Source organism: Stegostoma tigrinum, chromosome 10, assembly GCF_030684315.1.
Source record: "Stegostoma tigrinum isolate sSteTig4 chromosome 10, sSteTig4.hap1, whole genome shotgun sequence".
NCBI classification, from domain to species: Eukaryota; Metazoa; Chordata; class Chondrichthyes; order Orectolobiformes; family Stegostomatidae; genus Stegostoma; species Stegostoma tigrinum.
The window spans coordinates 45693282-45711772 of NC_081363.1; the positions used below are offsets into that span (position 1 = coordinate 45693282).

The following is an 18491-nucleotide window of genomic DNA, read 5'->3' on the forward strand; positions in this document are numbered from 1 at the left end:
AGGCTGGGCTAGGACAGGCTGGAGTACTTTAGGAGAGACTGAGTTGAAGTGGATCAGGGTAGGCTGGGCTAGGACAGGCTGGAGTACTTTGGGAGAGACTGGGTTGAGGTGGATCAGGGTAGGCTGGGCTAGGACAGGCTGGAGTACTTTAGGAGAGACTGGGTTGAGGTGGATCAGGGTAGGCTGGGCTAGGACAGGCTGGAGTACTTTAGGAGGGACTGAGTTGCGGTGGATCAGGATAGGCTGGGCTAGGACAGGCTGGAGTACTTTGGGAGAGACTGGGTTGAGGTGGATCAGGGTAGGCTGGGCTAGGACAGGCTGGAGTACTTTGGGAGAGACTGGGTTGAGGTGGATCAGGGTAGGCTGGGCTAGGACAGGCTGGAGTACTTTGGGAGAGACTGGGTTGAGGTGGGTCAGGGTAGGCTGGGCTAGGACAGGCTGGAGTACTTTGGGAGAGACTGGGTTGAGGTGGATCAGGGTAGGCTGGGCTAGGACAGGCTGGAGTACTTTGGGAGAGACTGGGTTGAGGTGGATTAGGGTAGGCTGGGCTAGGACAGGCTGGAGTACTTTGGGAGAGACTGGGTTGTGGTGGATCAGGGTAGGCTGGGCTAGGACAGGCTGGAGTACTTTGGGAGAGACTGGGTTGTGGTGGATCAGGGTAGGCTGGGCTAGGACAGGCTGGAGTACTTTGGGAGAGACTGGGTTGAGGTGGATCAGGGTAGGCTGGGCTAGGACAGGCTGGAGTACTTTGGGAGAGACTGGGTTGAGGTGGATCAGGGTAGGCTGGGCTAGGACAGGCTGGAGTACTTTGGGAGAGACTGGGTTGAGGTGGATCAGGGTAGGCTGGGTTATTTCTGACTCACGCTCTCCAACGCTCTGCAGAAGCCAAAGCCGGACCTCGAGAGAAGTCTCTCCAAACCCTTGGGTGAATCTTGTTATTTGTTTAAAAAGTGTTTACAAAGACATTTCCGACTTCTGCTGCCCCAGACAAGGGATTAAAAATGATGGAATCCTGCGAAGATATCGACAATGTGCATCAGGATGGCAAAGTACTGAGCAGCATTTTGTTGTTCAGCACCGGACTGCTCGGCAACATTGTCGCCCTGGCCATTCTGGGCAAACACAAGTGGGACAGCCGGCAAGGGGTATCCGTGTTTTATATCCTTGTCACCGGTCTGGTGCTGACCGACCTGTTCGGAAAATGCCTCATTAGCCCGGTGGTGTTCGCTTCTTACGCTTCAAACCTCACCTTGAAAGCCCTGGCGGGTAACAACACTCTGTGTGCCTACTTCTCCTTTTCCATGTCGTTCTTCGGCTTAGCCTCAATGTTTATCCTGTTCGCCATGGCCCTGGAATGCTGGCTGTCCATAAGCCACCCGTTCTTTTATCAGGAACATTTCACCAAGCGCCGGGCCGTCCTCATTTTGCCTCTGGTTTACATTTGCTGCCTCTTGCTTTGCACAATGCCTTTGGTGGGTTTTGGGAGAACCAAGCAGTACTGCCCGGGGACTTGGTGCTTCTTTAACATGAACGAAGTGGACTCGCTGCCCTTTTCGGTGGTCTACGCGACCCTCATGGCTATCCTCATTGTCGCCGTGATCCTGTGTAACAGCTCCGTGGCTATTAACTTGACCAAAATGTACCGGAGGCAAAGGCGAATGAGTAATCCCAACCTGAGCGTGTGCGCTCGCTCCCGTGAGCAGTTCACCCACTCTGAGGAGATGGAGAATCTCATCCTCTTGGTTCTAATGAGTACCATCTTCCTCATTTGTTCCCTGCCTCTCACGGTAAGTCCACTTTTTTTTTAATCATCCCTTTTTTTTGGTCCAGTGTACTTATAAACTAAAACACCGTGAAGGCGAGCAAAGGAAAAACATAGCGAGCCGGTGTGCGGGAATAGGCACCGCTCTCCGCCGGCTGCACACCAGTCACAGCGTGTTATTATAAATTCATCCTCGAGAGACAATTTCAAATGTTGTAAACCTCGGAAATAAGTGAGAAGGATTGTAACAGACTTTAAGAGAATGCCCTTTGGCGAAGGCTCCACACAAAGAGATTTAAGCGAAGGAATTTCTTTCGATAGATGGTAGAATGTAACATGTAACAGGACGAAGTAATTTGACGGTGACAAAACCATTTAGTTTTCGATCCGAGGTTTTGTAGGTGGAGGCGGGGGAGGGAGGAATGTCCAAACGGTTTTATCTAACAGTGACTGGAATATTGTGGGGATCTGCACTTTTCCCAATATGTGTTCGCACGTATTAATTAGGTTAATAGATACATTTGATGCAGTAAGGTGCATCTTTCGATAAAGGGGTCCTCCCGATGTCACGGGTATTATGTTGGGAGACTCTTCCAAAAGAAGTTTCGCTTCCCCTACCGCGGGCAGCCTTTGCATGTACCTCGGTCTTTGTTTCAGAAACGCGAGTGATTTAGCGATGCAGGTTAAAAAAAGTTTTTTGAAAAAAAAGGATCCGGGTGATTTGGCGGCGGAAAAGACCGTTCAAACGGTGCGAAAAAGGGTTTCTGGATACAGAGGGATATCGAGGCAGAAAAGATCAGAACATTTCCCTTTCTCGCAGAAGAATTTCTGATTTCCATTGTTTTGTTCTGAAAAAAAAACGAATTGTCTCAATACGTTTTTGTGGCAACTGTCATAGCTGTGGGATGGATCAGTTTATGGTTGTGGTTAACTGAAAAAAACAACTGGAATGAATAAAAGTAGGATTGCTTGATTATTACTCAACTGAAACTCTTCGCTAAAATCTTTGGCAGGAAGAATTTACGCTTTGCTTTTGACACCGAACATATATCTAGGTCATGAGTCCCTTATTATCATTAAGCAAACATAATGATGTCGATCATGGGAATGAATCCCAGGACAATGATTTTTCTGGCAGGTTTGTGTATGAACAAGGTGCCAGGCCGTCAGCTCTGTTGGCATTTGTTTTTTTTAAATGTTTGCACATTAATGATTTAACTAGTCTATCAGTACAGATACAATTCATGACAGTCCTGACTTTTTAAGTGCGAGATCAGTCTCCAAGCATTCATTGCACCTTTTCCAGATCACCCACCTCATGAGGATCAAAGTTAACACAGCACTCTGAATGATATCTTAATCAATTTTTGCACACAACTATTATTCTTTCAGCTTTATATTAGTTACTTTACTTGCCTTATCAATTGCTTCCTGCCGCCAGTTATACAGCCTCTGAAACTTGCTTATTGATATTCCTGAATCTTTCCCACCCATGGTAGGAACTGTTGAACAGAAGCTTCCAGACCAATTTGTCTGCGGTTTGTTGTGGCGAAGTTTCTAAGATCTGTTAGGAAGGGTAGAGTGACTGGCAGTTCAGTAATTATGAACCCCTGACCAGGAGAAACAGCACAGCTTTGAATTGAGTAAACCATATCTAATGAACCTAGTGGAATTGTTTTGATGTGGTAACAAACATGGTTATCAAGGAGTGCCAATGGATATTGTGTAGGTAGATTTTAAAAAGATATTTGAGATTCTACATAGGAAATAGTCAATAAAAAACGTGAGCACATTGAATATGAGGAGACATGTTAGTTTTGATTGGAAATTTGGGTAGGAAGTAGGAGACAGAGAATTAGGATAATGGGTGTGCATCAAATTGATAGTTGTTGGTAGTGATGTCAACCAAGAATCTATCCTAGGGTATCAATTGTTCACTATATTTAGAAATAATTTGAGGGAGTAGGGAACTCTTTATCTAGGCTTACTGAAGACACCTAAGTGGCAGGTAAAATTGTGCAGACAGGCCACAAGGGAAACATTAATAGATTAAATGAATGTGCAGAACCATGGCAAATCATATTCAATGTTTGAAAATCTCAGTCGATCTATTTTGGATCTAAGAGACAATGAAGTATTCCGAAATGGCAAGAAGCTTGAAACTGTTGATGAGCAGATGAATTTAGAGGTTCAGGCTGAGAAGTTATGCTAATGGACAGGGACAAAAAAAATGAAAAGATTGATCACATTAGCCTTTATCTCAAAGACTACACACAATGAGGCATGCATTATTTCATGTTTGAACAGCAGACCGATTAGACTCCACCTTGTGATAGGAAGAGCTGCAGATGCTGGAGTCTGTGATAACAAAGTGTGGAGCTGGAGGAACACAGCAGGCCAAAGCACATCAGAGGAACAGTAAAGGTGACGTTTCTGAAGAAGGATCAACTCCCTCCCACCCCCACTCCTCAGACGATCTGTCCATCCTAGGCCTCCTGCATTGCCACAATGACGCCACCCGAAAGATGCAGGAATGGCATCTGGCATTTCGCTTGGGAACCCTGCAGCCCAAGGGTATCAATGTGGACTTCACAAGCTTCAAAATCTCCCCTCCCCCGACCGCATCCCAAATCCAGCCTCGCCTCCCTAGGCATTCCTCCCACCTCGAGTCCCGTCCCCATCTCCTACCTACTAACCTCATCCCTAACCGTAGGTCCTTGACCTGACCATCCTCTCTGGACTGACCTATCCCCTCCTAACTCCCCACCTTCATTCACCTTCTTTGGCCTGTCTGTCTACTCTCACCCTAGCTTCTCCTTTATCCATCTCCTATCCACCTCCCCCTGTCTCCCTATTTATTTCAGAATCCCCTTCCTTTCCCCCATTTCTGAAGAAGGGTCTCAACCTGAAGCATCAAACTTTCCTGCTCCTCTGCTTGGCCTGCTGTGTTCATCTAGCTTCACACCATGTTATCTCAGATTCTCCAGCATCGGCAGTTCCTACTATCTTTATATTTTGAGTCCAGTGAATCTTCATCAAAACTGAAAGCAGCTGGGGAGTGGTGCCATTTATTCTGATGATGTTTGACATGGGGGTATTGGGAGGCAATGGAATAGGCGTGAGTGAAATATATAGGGATGGTGCCCAGAGAGAGGGAGTAAAAAGAAAACGAGAAGCAAAGAGATTGCTGCTGGTGAGCTAGGAGAGAGACAAATGCTGAATGGCTGCTAATGCGAAGTGTGTACAGTTGAGAATGGATTCATTTTGCTAGGAGCATACAAAGCAAGCCATGGAAGTGAGTAACGCACATGGAGGCAGGTGCTTATGCTGTTAAATGGTTAAACAAAGCCTGCGTTGAACTTTGCTTGGGCACTGCAACAGGCAGACATGGTGGCATGACATTACAATTAGTTCATAGCAACATTTTAAAATTGCATTGCCAGCGTAGAACTGGAATGCTAATGATACATGATAAGCAGTTTTCCTGGCAACTCAGCCAGCTAAAGCATTGAAAGCTGAGATATGCTGCCCAGTTTCGACTCTTGGTCTGTGCTCAATTGGATAATTTCAACTATGGACATGACGATTGGACTTGGTATCCCGGAGAGCGTAAGATTGGTCGATTTTTCTTACTTCTTTGGTGAGCCTTCCCGAAAGGGTATTTATGAATACTGAGTGATTAAGACTTCTGCATTTGCAGATCTTTCTGACTCTCACTACTTAGGATCACATTATAAACAATGGACATTTTGTTGAGTTAGTGGAATATATGCTGTGTGCAAAGAACATTACCTCAGGATAAATCATGCAGGACAGCAAGGGTGAGAACTGGCATAATCATGAGGAGGAAGAAAGAATGATGTGATTGTACATTGTTGGAATAAATGACAACTTACATCACTCTTGATGTCATATTTTGTGGAAAAAGATCCTGAAGTCCAGATTAGATGATCACCTGATTTGGAACCAATGTTAAACTAATTCAAAATGGTTTCTTATTGTACAAAGGTTAGTATGTGATGCATGGTATTAGACTGTGGACGGGGAGAGCTGATTTCGCGTCCCAGTCTCAGCTAGCAGTGATTATTTTTCTTTCAAGTAGTGCATTTTCCAAGTCATTGTGACCCGAGGAAAAACAACTTTAGCACCCTTGTTTGTTTATGACCTGCTAAAGAATGACATTGCCTCTGATTAAATGACTTCATCCCAGAGACCCACTAAAAGGGGGTAATGGAATGGTGAGGTCTGTCTTTGTAGAGGTGTGTAAGACTGAAAACTATGTGAAAGATGTTGATATGCATTAATATCTTAAACAATGAAAATAAAGCTCTGAACTTGCAAAAGGTAGGTTTAAGATTCTGAATAGCAGATTCTTCAAGTAGAATGATCAACACCTTACATGGACGTTCCATAGAGTGGCAGCAGTTTTTTTTTGATCAGTAAGGGAATTAAGGAAAAGGAATGATCATAACAGATTTCTGCATTAAAAAAAACTCCACCCTGTTAATTTATTAGTCAACTTGCCTAAATCTATTTTCTCTAGTTATTGACCCACCTGCTAACGAGAAATGCTTCTCTTTATTCCTCTTATCAAAAGGCCTCAACATTTTGAGGTCTTTATTAAACCGCCCTTTAGTTTTCCTTGCTATGAAGAAAATAATTACACCTTCTTTACTGTCTTCACAAAAAATTAACATCCAAGTTCAGCAGGTAATGGGGAAGACAAATGAAATCCCTTGAATCATCAAGAAAGAATTAGATGCAGCAATGAAAATACAGTGACATTTTCCAGGATAGGTGAGCTATAAGAAGCTGATCAGCCTTTCATATTCATCAATATCTATTGATCTTGTTATGTGGGGTTTTAGGTGGCATTGCATGGAGTATCCATGCAATGAACAATTCAGAAAGTTTGGGGAGAACTTGATTAATTGTATAGTTGATGCTAAAATTGTAAGCTCTTGAAATTAAAGTGTGTAATTAAAGTAGCTATCATTTACTGTGAGCATTCTCATACTTGAATCGGAAGGTTGGCGTTTGAGTCTGGCTGCAGAACTTGAGCAGAAATATCTGCGTTGATATTCCAGTTAGTACTGACAGAGTGCAACACCTCTGCTTTCAGATGATACATTAAATCAACACCAAATCCTCCTTCTTAGATACACAAAAAAGATCACATGGCATTGCTTGGATGAATAGCAAGGGAAGTCCATGGTATTCTCGCCTATATTTACCCCCAAAATCATTGTCAGAATACATTCTGGCCATCATAACATTAGCTGTTCAGGGAACCTATTGTGTGCAAATTGGCTGCAGCATTTCCTCCATTACAAAGAAATAATACTTCAATGATTTAGAGCAGTTTGAGACATGGAGTTGTTTTTGCAATCTTTGGTTCTGCTTCTGCGAACACAAAACAGTCAGTTTATATTGTTATGTTATAAACTAAACAGTGAATATGAAATAGCAAATGGAGTTCGTTTGGCTTGGAACTGGTTTTTCCAGTGTACAATAAATGATAGCAAATTTACTATGTCCAACAAATCGACGTGTCAAATTCTAAATTCAACTTTATACATTGATTGGGCCAGAGCTACATTCATCAAAACACCTGACCGCTCATGTGATTCACATAAGTTAATTTTCAGGTTTCAGATCCTGCGATGCATCAGTAGGTGGGGACTGTTTTGGATAATGTTCTATTCATTGATAAAACCATAAGTCAAATAAGCAGAAATAGGTCATTCAGCCCATCTAGTCCACTCTGCTATTTAATGACAGCCTGGCTGACCTCAACTCCACTTTCCTGCCTTTTCCCTGTAACCCTGAATTCTCTTACTGTTCAAAAATCTGTCTATCTTAGCCTTGAACATGATCAATACCCCAGTCACTGTAGTCCCCTCTGATAAAGAATTTCACAGAATTCTGATAGAAATAAGGAAGAACTTCTGTTTTAAATGAGTGAGATTATGCCTAGACTCTACTGCTAGGGAAGACAACTTTTCTACATCTACCCTGACCAATCCCCAAGGAATTGTGAATGATTCAAAATAGCCTGAGTACAAACCCAGGCTATGCAACCACTTCTCATAAGACAGTCCTTACATACATGGGATCAGCCTAGTGAACCTCTTCTGGACTGCCTCCAATGCCAGCAAATCTTTCCCTAGATAAGGGGACCAAAATTGTTTACAGTAATCTAGGTGTTGTTTAATTAGGACCTTGTATAGTTTTAGCAAGACTTCCTTATTTTTATACATTATTCCTCTTGAAATAAAAGACAACACTCAATTTGCCTTCCTTATTACCTACTGAATTTGATGAATGATGAATGATTTATTTATTGTCACAAATATCAGGGGAAATCAGCAAAAAGTGTTGTGTCGCCCCAATCCAGTGCCATTTTGAAGTAAAAGAGAAACTGCATCATCATCCAGGGCCTCAAACATGGCTCCAGAACTTCTGCAATGTTCCCACTCCAGGTCTACCACAGCTAGGAGTCCCCACTCTGCCATCTTTGTAGCCGGTGCCCTGCTGCCATTCCAGGATCATCCTACGAAGCTAGGAGTCCCTGCCAACACAGCTCCAGCCTCCCTGCAATGTCAGGAAGATGAAGAAAGTAAAAAAAAGACCAAAGAGAGAGAGAGAGAGAGAGAGATAGAGAAAGAATGTGGCTCAGCCTAAAGACTACTTGCTCCTTGCTCATCGAGAGATCCCCAGCTCAGTTGGAGCCATGTCTGGTTCGTCCTGTCATGGCTGCCAAATACTTCCTCCTTAACCTGCTACCCTCTAGGCTTTATAGAAAACAAAGGAAATAAAAGAGAGCAAAAGTAAAGAGAGGGGAAAAAAAGAAAGGAAACGGATGGGAGTGGACAAGCCACAGGCACAATCTTTCTACTCCATCTTGAATTGTAGCAAATTGGATGCTAACTTTTTGTGATGTGAAGGGACTAGAGAATTTGGAATCATTTTCTTTTCAGAGCAAGAAAAGCTGAAGGGAGTTTAATAAAGGCACTCAAAATTATGTAGTATTTTGATAAGGGGAAAGAAGATGCATTTTTCATTGCAACAAGGGTCAAAAGCCAGAGAACATAGATATTGGAAAATTGACAAAAGAAAGGAAGAAGTGCTTTAGCATGCAGCAAGTTATGATCCTCCTGTTGAAAGGTGAGAAATGACACGGTGTGAGCCCTCCACCCACTTCTTAACTGACAAAAGTCAGATGTGTTTTTAAAAAAAATTGTAACTGTTAAGAAGGGACAAATTAGTGGGGTTTTTTCATAGGTTTTAAAAAGCATTCAGTTTATTACTCAACAATCAAAATTATCCCTAACACCATCTACTTTCAAAGTCACTCAGGCACACATGAAGAAAGAGATTATTGAAATGAGATAGTGTGCAGTTAGGCTTCACATCTCCAACAATTCACTGCCACTCTGACTTCTTTTGTGATGGAGCCTTGAAATATAACAGGCTTGTGACTGCCTCTTTTAAACATTTCCATTCTAATAACTTTGTCCAAACATTCAGGACCTTGTGTAGACGGTAAAAGAAAGGAAAAAAAAATCTGACTTCTCACATCCATTTTGTTTCAAAAGTTGAGTATCCATTCTTTATTTTCTTTTAAAAGGAAAGTTTCCATGTTGTGTGAGACCTTGAGTCCAAACTCAGGCAAAATCTGTTCTCATGCCAATGTAATTAGTTCTATTTAATTCCAGAATGCTGGTGAGCAATTCAAGTTTCTCCCCTTCCAACTGAATTTGAAATTCAGCATGCTATGATCATTCTTCCCTAGAGTATCCTTTATTGAAGTCATTTAATCTGCCCCATCTCATTGCGCAACACCAAATCTAAAATAACCTGCTCCTAATTGATCCCAAAACATATTTCTCCAAGAAACAATCTCTAATACGTTCAATGATCTTTCCTTCAATGTTACCTTTGCCAATTTGATTATCTGGTCTTGGTGTAAATTAAAATGACCTATTAGCATGGCTGTATCATTCTTATTAGCCCCAGGTATATCCTGATTTATGCTATGCCCCACTATAGGATTACAATTTGAGGACTTAAAGACTACTTCTACTGGGGACTTGTTTCCCTTACTCATTGCTAATTTTACACAGACTGATTCTAGATTTTGATCTCCAGGGCTGATACCATTTTTCACTACAGACATCTTTTCCTTTGCTACTTTTGTAAAGCTACACCGTCTCCTTTTCTTTCCCGCCTATCCAGCAAAAAACTGAATACTCTTAGATTATTCAATTTCCAAATCTGGTCTCCCTGCAACCACATCTCAGTCATGCCTATGGAATTATACTAATTTTTCTCTGCTTACTCTCATTAATTTTATTCAAAAGGCTTTGTTCGTTCTGATAAAAAGCCAGTAAGATTGTTTTATTATCAAATTTTCTGACTGTTGTATGATTCCTTGGTGCAATATGATGTTATATATTCTGTCCCTTTCTTTCATTTTCTGTAACAATCAGGTTATATTTGAAAAGGATAAGTTTGCTGAAGAAAATGCAAGTGGTCAAATACTAAGTGAAGGCACCATGTGTAAATATATGGTTTAATTCCGTACATCAACCTTGATTAATTTTTACCAAGGATTTACCACCCTGTAAAGGGGCATGAAAGTGTGCTTAATGAAAATCAATGCAAGGAACTAAAGTGCATATGTTCTTCTTTTCTACCTCTGTAATTCAATGGGAAATTTCTGGAAATGTACCTGGAATTGCAGAATATTTTGGAATTGCAAATGTACAGCCCCTGATTTTCAGTCCAATATTTTTTGAGCTGTAATTGAGTGATTATCTGATGTACACATCAGTGAGAGAGATACTGTAATCTGTAATCAGTGAGCATATCATGTAGAAACCATAAACTTAAGGCCCCTCAAGTACAAAGTCAGTTTCTGTACCAATCCCGACTAAATCCAATTTCATGAAAATGCAGATTTTGGTGAACTTTCAATGCATATGTGTATCGTAAATTATTGAACCAAATCCGCAAAATGGTCACTCTTGCTCATTAAAAGATGTGCTTTTTATACTGATTAAAAGCGTTTGCCTGTTTATAGTCTCTAAGTATTCAGAAATTATCGAGGTTTGCCAGGTAAAATAGTTACGTGATCAAGTACAATAATGTACTGGCAGTCTGCCAGAATTCCCGACCTCTTCCAGGACAGTCCTGGGAGGTGAACAGGGATAAGGAAGCTCAGAACTAGCTCTCTGCAACTGACAAAAAGGTAGACTTAGCAAACGATGATGCAAATAATAACTTACTTTCTCAGCACCTGGAATCATAAACAAACTGAAACTACAGTCTACTGCTCCCTATCCATTTAATTTGGCTGTGTTTCATGAGGGCAGGTGGCTTGCATGGGGCCAGCTCTAAGAACCTCTCCAATCTGCTACCTGGTGTGTTTAAGATTGTTAAAGAGCTCATTGAAAGAATGTTGAAATTTTGGCTAAGCTGAGGAGAGCACAGCCATTGGGCAGGTTGTTTGGGAGCCTCTGTTTGTGTTCAGGAAATGAAAAGGGTTGTCAACCAGCCCTTAGCAAAAGGCCTTGCATCAGAGGGGCATAAATGAGTGGGGCGCAGCTGCCAAACAGAATTGGGCGGCAGCTGGCAATAGGGCTGTGATTCTCAGAGTTTGGATCCAGTGGTGAGGAACAACACTCTTTGAAAGAAGGGCAGATCCCAAGGCTTTAGGAGGGCAGTGGAGAGAGAGTAGGGACAGGAAGGCAATGAGGCCGTCTCTTAGCACAGGTGATACCACTGACCTGTCCATGTTGGAGAACCAGTATTGCAGGAGCCTACAATTCTCCAGCCAAATGGTCACAGAACTTTGTGCTTTCGTGGTGACCTCACATCCCACAGCACTGCTTGCTGTGCATTGCCAGTAGCTGTCAAAATCATTGTAACTGTGAATGTTTTCATCCCTGGCTTCTTTGAAGAATTATCTGCAGATTCTAGCAGTATCCAACAAACAGCAGCACACCATTGTATTTTGTAGCTCATTGATGCCTTGTTTGAAATGTGTGCATGCGCATTCATCCCCTCAGTCCAGATCCAGTTCTGCATTCCCCTCATAGCTAGCTTTCCATGAAGTTGGCCACTTTCTCAATGGAGGGATTCATGCACTCAAAGCTCTGAGCCCTGGTGACTTACCAGCTGAATGGGTCTATGGGCTTGTGCTGTTTCAGGGTATTCCCTCCATCTAAATACTCCACTTCCTTTTCATGCTGTCAAGCATGAGGATGCCCATTTCACGTTCCCCAAAGTGCTCATGGTTGGCAGGTTAACTCTTTGACTGTCTCCTCCATGGTGGTGATGGTGTACAAGGATGGACCTACTCCAACCATTGGGACCCTTTAATAGACATCGCAAGCCAGTTCTCCCACCAGGCAGGAAGTGGCAGAGACAATGAACTGTTGGTCTCAGTGATCGGTGCCTCCAGCTCATATTCATGAAAGGTTGCATGTGCCAGCACTGACAGGCCATCAGCAAGTCCTTGGACATTTCTCCTCTGTTCATGACCATCATGCATCCTCAGGTGTACCTGCTGGACATTGAAGATTCAGAGGCCTGTCTTGTGGGTTTGTTGCACTCACCTTGCCAGAAAAAGTAAGATAATTAAACCCCTTGTTGCACTGGGGCCCAGCTCCTTCTCACCATCGTCAGCTCACTGTCTCTGTCACCTCGAATCAATTCTGTTTTGATTTTGGGGTGGTGATTTTACCCTGTGCTACTTTGGGAACAAAGGACCGTCTTCCCCTCCCTCACTGCTGTGTAGTGATTTTCTCCTTGGCACCATCAAATTTAAGGGCAGTTGTGGCCCAGGTTCCTGCTCATGAGCTTCTCCCCAGGGTGTGCAGCATTTCTATTGGAAATTTGTAGCTGCAGTAATGGCTAACATGTTCTATTTAAATTGGACCATCTCTCTTTCAGCCTGCCTCTGCTTTGAGCTCCAAAGCCATTAATTGGCTGCCAAGCTCAACCTTTTGCCAATTAACAGTCCATCCCCAATAGAAAACTGGGGGCGGTAACCTTCTACCCCTCTCCAGCATGGATTGGAACATAGAGGTCTTCTTGAACCTTGATTTCCTGAGCTGCAAGGAGCATCAGACCATGTCTGAAAGTGGTTCAGCTCCTTTTCAGAATCTTTCTTCGAATTAACTGAAGAACTAGCTCTTAAAATCCGTCATAACAAAATAAAAAGTGTTCAAAGAAAACGTAAATTGAAATTATAATAACATTTTGAATGTACTTACCACATTCCAAAGCTTGTGGTGCCTATTAGTCACACAAGGCTTCCACCATTCCAGTTAACACACTGCTCACTCACCATGCCCACCCAGGCATCAACATCAAAGATGGCAGGAAGTCAGTCATGACCACCTTATCAAGGTTCATTTTAGAGATTTTGGCCATGCAGGAAAATGCTAAAAGGGGTAAAGGGGGAGTCATGCGTATTCTGTCCTTTCTGCCTATTTATCCCTCAACTAACACCATATGGATTACTTGGCTATTAACGTATTCTTGTTTTCTTAATCTGCTGCCTGTTAATTTGTCTCAGTAACTCTTACTATTAGATTGGTGAATGCATTTCAAGAAGTGGCTGATTAACACAGTTGTCTAGACAAATGGTTTTGAATATAAGGTTATATCAACCGCATGGGTTCAATTCCTGCACCTACTGAAGTCACTGTAATAAGTCTGACCTTCTCAATATCCCCTGCCCCCACCAGAGGAGTAGTGGCCTTCAGGCTAAACCACCACCAATTGCTTCTGCCTGATAGGAAAATAGGATTGCAGTGACTTTACCTTTTACACCTCAAAGTAATTCTTTTGGCTATGAAATTTGTGAAAACATATGAGGGCCATGAAAGCTGCAAAATCAAAATCTTTGTTTTCTTTCTGATTTGGTGGTTGCAGTGTTGGACTGGGTTGGACAAGGTCAGAAGTCACATGATAACAGTTTATAGTCCAAGAGGTTTATTTGAAATCACAAGCGTTCTGAGTGCTGCCCCTTTATCAGGTGAAGTCACTTTATCCTTTGGCAACCTTTAACAAAAATTCCCTTTGAGGGTAGTTCTCAAAGCTGTCTTCAAAATGTCTGTTGTTCACTGGGTTTCTTTATTATTTCCAAGCCCCAAATGGCTGTCTCTTAATTTTGAGGAATTGAGCCTTCACAAAGCAATCAGTTATGATAAGTCTCTTTGAAGTTCTTTCTAATGTTTGCTTTCAAAGAAGAGGAAAGATAAATTCTTGAGCTGTTCTAGAAAATGCCTAATCCCCCAGCAATACTTTTAGAACATAAAGCTCTTTCAAACTTATACTGATTTAAAAGTAAAACACTGAATTTTGGTTACGACCTAAATCACTACAAGCATGTTCTGAATTTGTGACCCTTCTCTGGACCAACAAGTTTCAATTTGTTCAGTTATTTCCATAAATTATTTTTAGAATCCAGCTTTTCTTTATCACACGCATTCTAAAAGACAGCACTATTTAATATATTTTCGATTGTCGAGCGTATTTAAACTTGATGCTTCGTATAATGGAAGTTTCTTAAAATCATATCTTTTTCATCTTTATAGATCCGGGCATATATTGGTGCATTTGCTCCTGATAACAATGAAGAAGGAGATCTGATTGCTCTAAGGCTTGCATCTGTGAATTCAATTGTTGACCCGTGGGTTTTCATCATTCTAAGAACTTCTTTATTTCGAAAATTACTTTTCATGTGTTGGAAGTTTACCCTGCATGTGTAATCTTGGGGTGAAAATAATTAATGACTACTTCAATGTAATATTCAATGTCTTGCCGTTCCTTTGATTTCTCCATTAACAGAGAAGTCTACTAATTAAGACACGTGACAAAACCCAATAGCCCAACAAGAAAAAACCTTGAATGTTCTGAACGGAACTTTTCCAATTGGAAATGGAGGAGACAAACCTAAGATGCAGATTAAATTACATCATTGTTGCACATTAGTTGGAAATTGCAAGATGTGTTACGCTTTCTGATGTGTTTATGTGCCTACCGCATGTATGATTGTTACTGTCAACTGCACAGATGCATCTGACTGCTGTCTAGAATGTACTATTGAGGGCCTAAATTTGTCTTTAATGTGTAGAGTTGGTTGAATGGCGTTACTTTAAGTCAGCCAGAATTTCAAGTATAAATAGCACATTTTCCTGGACTAAGTTCCTTTACACTATGACTCAGACGTAGACAAAATTGTAGCTTTAACCTGCTTCCAACTCTAAAAGCAGTTATTCTACTTGCATCTCAGTAATCGTGGGAGTCTCTCAGGAGGGCGGTGGAAAATTTTAGCTCCATGCCTTCAAAGCATCCCTGAAGAGGTCAAACAATTCCACAAAGCTAAAGGACTTATCAAAATTTACTAAGCTCATTTGAGACCGTAGCGAGTATATTGAATGACAGGATCATAGATAGACAAAGTCAGGGCACTGAAGAGAGTGAACAAACCTCCCAATAAGCCAACCCTTCATGAACCAACTGTCCCAGAAATGGCAAAATCTGCAGATTGTGCACCAAACCTTCCAGTTATCTCAAAACCCATCAAACTGGAATGGAAGCAAATCATCCTTGATACCGAGGAACTGTCTAAGAGATAATAGTTTTATATGCAGTTTTACTGGGGACTAAAAGCAATGCTAATCCAGGAAAACAAAATTTCTGCAAAATTTCTCAGTCCTTTATTACCCTAGCAAGGCCTTGAGTCTGGCTACAAAAAGGGTAAAATTTAGTATGGAGTTGTTCTATCACAAGAGCTTCAATTTTGACTGGTCACAGAGAGACATCTGAAAATCTTAAATCTTCTCAATGCTCAAATATTTGCACCAGTAATGTTACTATTGCATGCTCATAATGTAGATGAATGTCTTAATTGCTCATTTAGACTAATCTATGAACATGTTAGTCTGTGAAATAATAAGTGAACTCTTTGGGTATGAGTTAAAGGTCTCACTATATCTTATACTTCTTATATGTGTAATTCTAGAGAATACTTCTTATTATGTATGTACTATACTTACGTATTTGTTTCTGCCTCCAATTTCCATGGCTTCATATTTCCCTTCTGAAAGATTTGAGCCACACTGGGTAAATTTGCACATCAATAACTTTCTAATACTTTATCAAAGTGCCAGTCTTCATGTGCCCTAATCAATAGGTCTGAGGGAAATTGCAGCAGAAAGGAAATCTGTCGTTGACACTGTATTGCTATTTTCCAACACAGAGCACTATTTTGTGAACCATTGAAGGAACATGGCACAGTTTATTCTCCTTCCTGGGCCTTTGTACTGTGAAGAGATTCCCCACGTTCACTTCAGTTGAGTTAGTTAACTGGATTGAACCACTTGGCCATATAATGTGGTAAATAAATATATTCGACAGTCTGCTCAGCTAATAGTTATAAAACTGAAAGCTGACTAGCATGTTGTCATTGGTATCAATGATGTTACATATAAATGTATAATGTGAAATAAAATGTGAAATCCAAACATTTATATCGTGCTGCAACATTAGTTAGGAAGAAATGTTGGATCGTAAACATGTTATCTGACTCAGCAGGAGATACATGTTTCCCAACTTCTGAAAATGCTTTAGAAACTGAACGCAAAACCCACCACAGGCTTGCTTTGAGGCTTCATAGTCATTTAAAAAAAAGTAAATGAAATACATGTGTCTTGTATGTATCACTGAATTATGTCCACAGGATACTGGAAATGACCTGTGATTCAGAATTGAATTAGGCATTAAATTTAGCGCTCCAGATTTGATGAGCAAGCAAATGTATTATTATGAATGTGAATAAATGCATATGCATGTTCAAGTAACATCTTGTGTGTAAAACTGAGATGAAATACAAGAAACATTTCAACTGTTGGCTGCCTGCTTAGTGCAGGTACAATGACTGTCAGACACATGGGTTTGTATGGTAGTTTTTGCATGCAATACCCACCAATGCATGTGACAGCATCAGTCATTCTGTACAAATAAAACTGAGCTAATATATCTGTCTGCTGCAGGGAAGTCCTCTTTCTAGTTTATGATTTCAGTCCACGATCAGAACCTGTCACCAGAAATTTTACTTATTCTGTGGTTTTGTCAATGCCTGTTTCGAGCAGTCTTTATCAACCAATGCAAACAAATTAAATCCTGTCTGGCTTGTAGTGGTCAAAGTACTTGTGCGGTATCATACAAAAGGGTTGTTCTGCTCAATGTCCTCAACCGTCCTCTCAGAAGACTGCTTCTGCTCTCCCAGTTCCTCAGCATCCATCATGTCCCTTTGTTGCCCGCTCCATTGTGCAACACCCTGACTGAGGCAGGGTATAGTTACAATGCAGCACATTCTTCCACTGGGGCCATGGTGGAGCAGATGATCGGCCTGCTGAAGATGGAGTTTTTTTTTAAGAATCCCTCCAGTGTGGAAACAGGCCCTTTGGCCCAACAAGTCCACACCAAACCTCGGAACATCCCACCCAGACCCATCCCCCTATAACCCACCTCATCTACACCTCCCTGAACACCATGGGCAATTTTGCATGGCCAATCCACATGCCCTGCACATCTTTGGACTGTGGGAGGAAACCGGAGCACCCGGAGGAAACCCACGCAGACAGGGGGAGAATGTGCAAACTCCACACGGAGATGTTACTTGAAACATTCTGGTGGTACCTGGCAGTATACTACAAGTGGAGTTGCTTTGCACATCAATTACAGATTAATGGAATTGAACCCCTTTCCATTGATGAACTCTGTCGCATTATGATATGGTCCTCTCAGAGAGATGTCTGTGCATTCGATGGCTGCTTGCACTTGGGGAAAGCCAACATTTTTGTCAAAACCTCCTGCCTAGGCCACAGCACTGACCTTGTCATGGGGATTGAAATAAAGCAGTGTGATCTGATACAAACGGTATTGGTGATAGTCCTAATGCATTGAGATTAGTGCCTGAGAGATCCCACATAGGTCCCCACTGGCTTCCTCAAACAGTCAGTTGCATAAAAGTTCAAAGTAGCTGTCACTTTTACAGTCACTGGATTAGGATGGTCATTCTAGGTTTTTATTCCCACCCTTGCCTGGTCCACCAGGTCTACTCTGGGTATCAATAACCCAAGGCAGTTCTAATAGGATATATCTAATGTTCTTTATTAAAGCATAATACAAAAATGTAAAACAACAATACATCATAATCTTAACCATACAATGCTGATAAAAAAAATGACAGTGGACTTGTAGATAACAAAATGACAGTGGACTTGTAGATAACAAATTGACAGTGGACTTGTATGAGGATCGGACTGAACAAGGTGATCAGCCTGCTCCGTCTCAACATGCAATCACTGATCATGCAGCCCTGCTTGGAATTAGTTAACCATTATTCCGAGGTATGCTTTCTCATGTCCTTTCTCCATTAGAACAAGACAGTGTATATTGATGCTGACTAATCTCCAGCAATTTGATCAATTTGATCACTGGCAAACAGCTGGTTCGATCAGTTATTTGCCTTATTTTCCCAGGAAAGAGGCTTATCTCTTGGTTTCAACTAACTTTAATATAGGCTTAACTTTTTCAAGCTGTTGTCATCTTAATGTCATCTAAGTAACTGTATGATATTTGCATAGAACAATGCTGTAACTAAGCACTCTCTGATAGTCGCATTATCACATCTGATATCTTGGCC

The 18491-nt window shown here is 41.5% G+C and overlaps 1 protein-coding gene across 1 annotated transcript; it reads left to right on the top strand.

Moving 5' to 3' along the window:
* The first annotated feature begins 805 nt into the window (after positions 1 to 805).
* Positions 806 to 16680, top strand: LOC125455304 (prostaglandin D2 receptor-like). Its single transcript, XM_048537064.2, has 2 exons — positions 806 to 1787; positions 14374 to 16680. The coding sequence occupies exons 1-2, from the start codon at positions 1002 to 1004 to the stop codon at positions 14545 to 14547; spliced, it is 960 nt and encodes a 319-aa protein (XP_048393021.1). The 5' UTR covers positions 806 to 1001; the 3' UTR covers positions 14548 to 16680.
* The last annotated feature ends 1811 nt before the right edge of the window (positions 16681 to 18491 follow it).

What these genes read in the sequence shown, in the direction of transcription:
- LOC125455304 (XM_048537064.2), top strand. Translation starts at nt 1,002, where the DNA reads ATGATGGAATCCTGCGAAGATATCGACAATGTGCATCAGGATGGCAAA. An exon ending in TTTGTTCCCTGCCTCTCACG is followed by an intron (nt 1,788 to 14,373) that starts GTAAGTCCACTT and finishes TCATCTTTATAG; the next exon opens with ATCCGGGCATATATTGGTGC.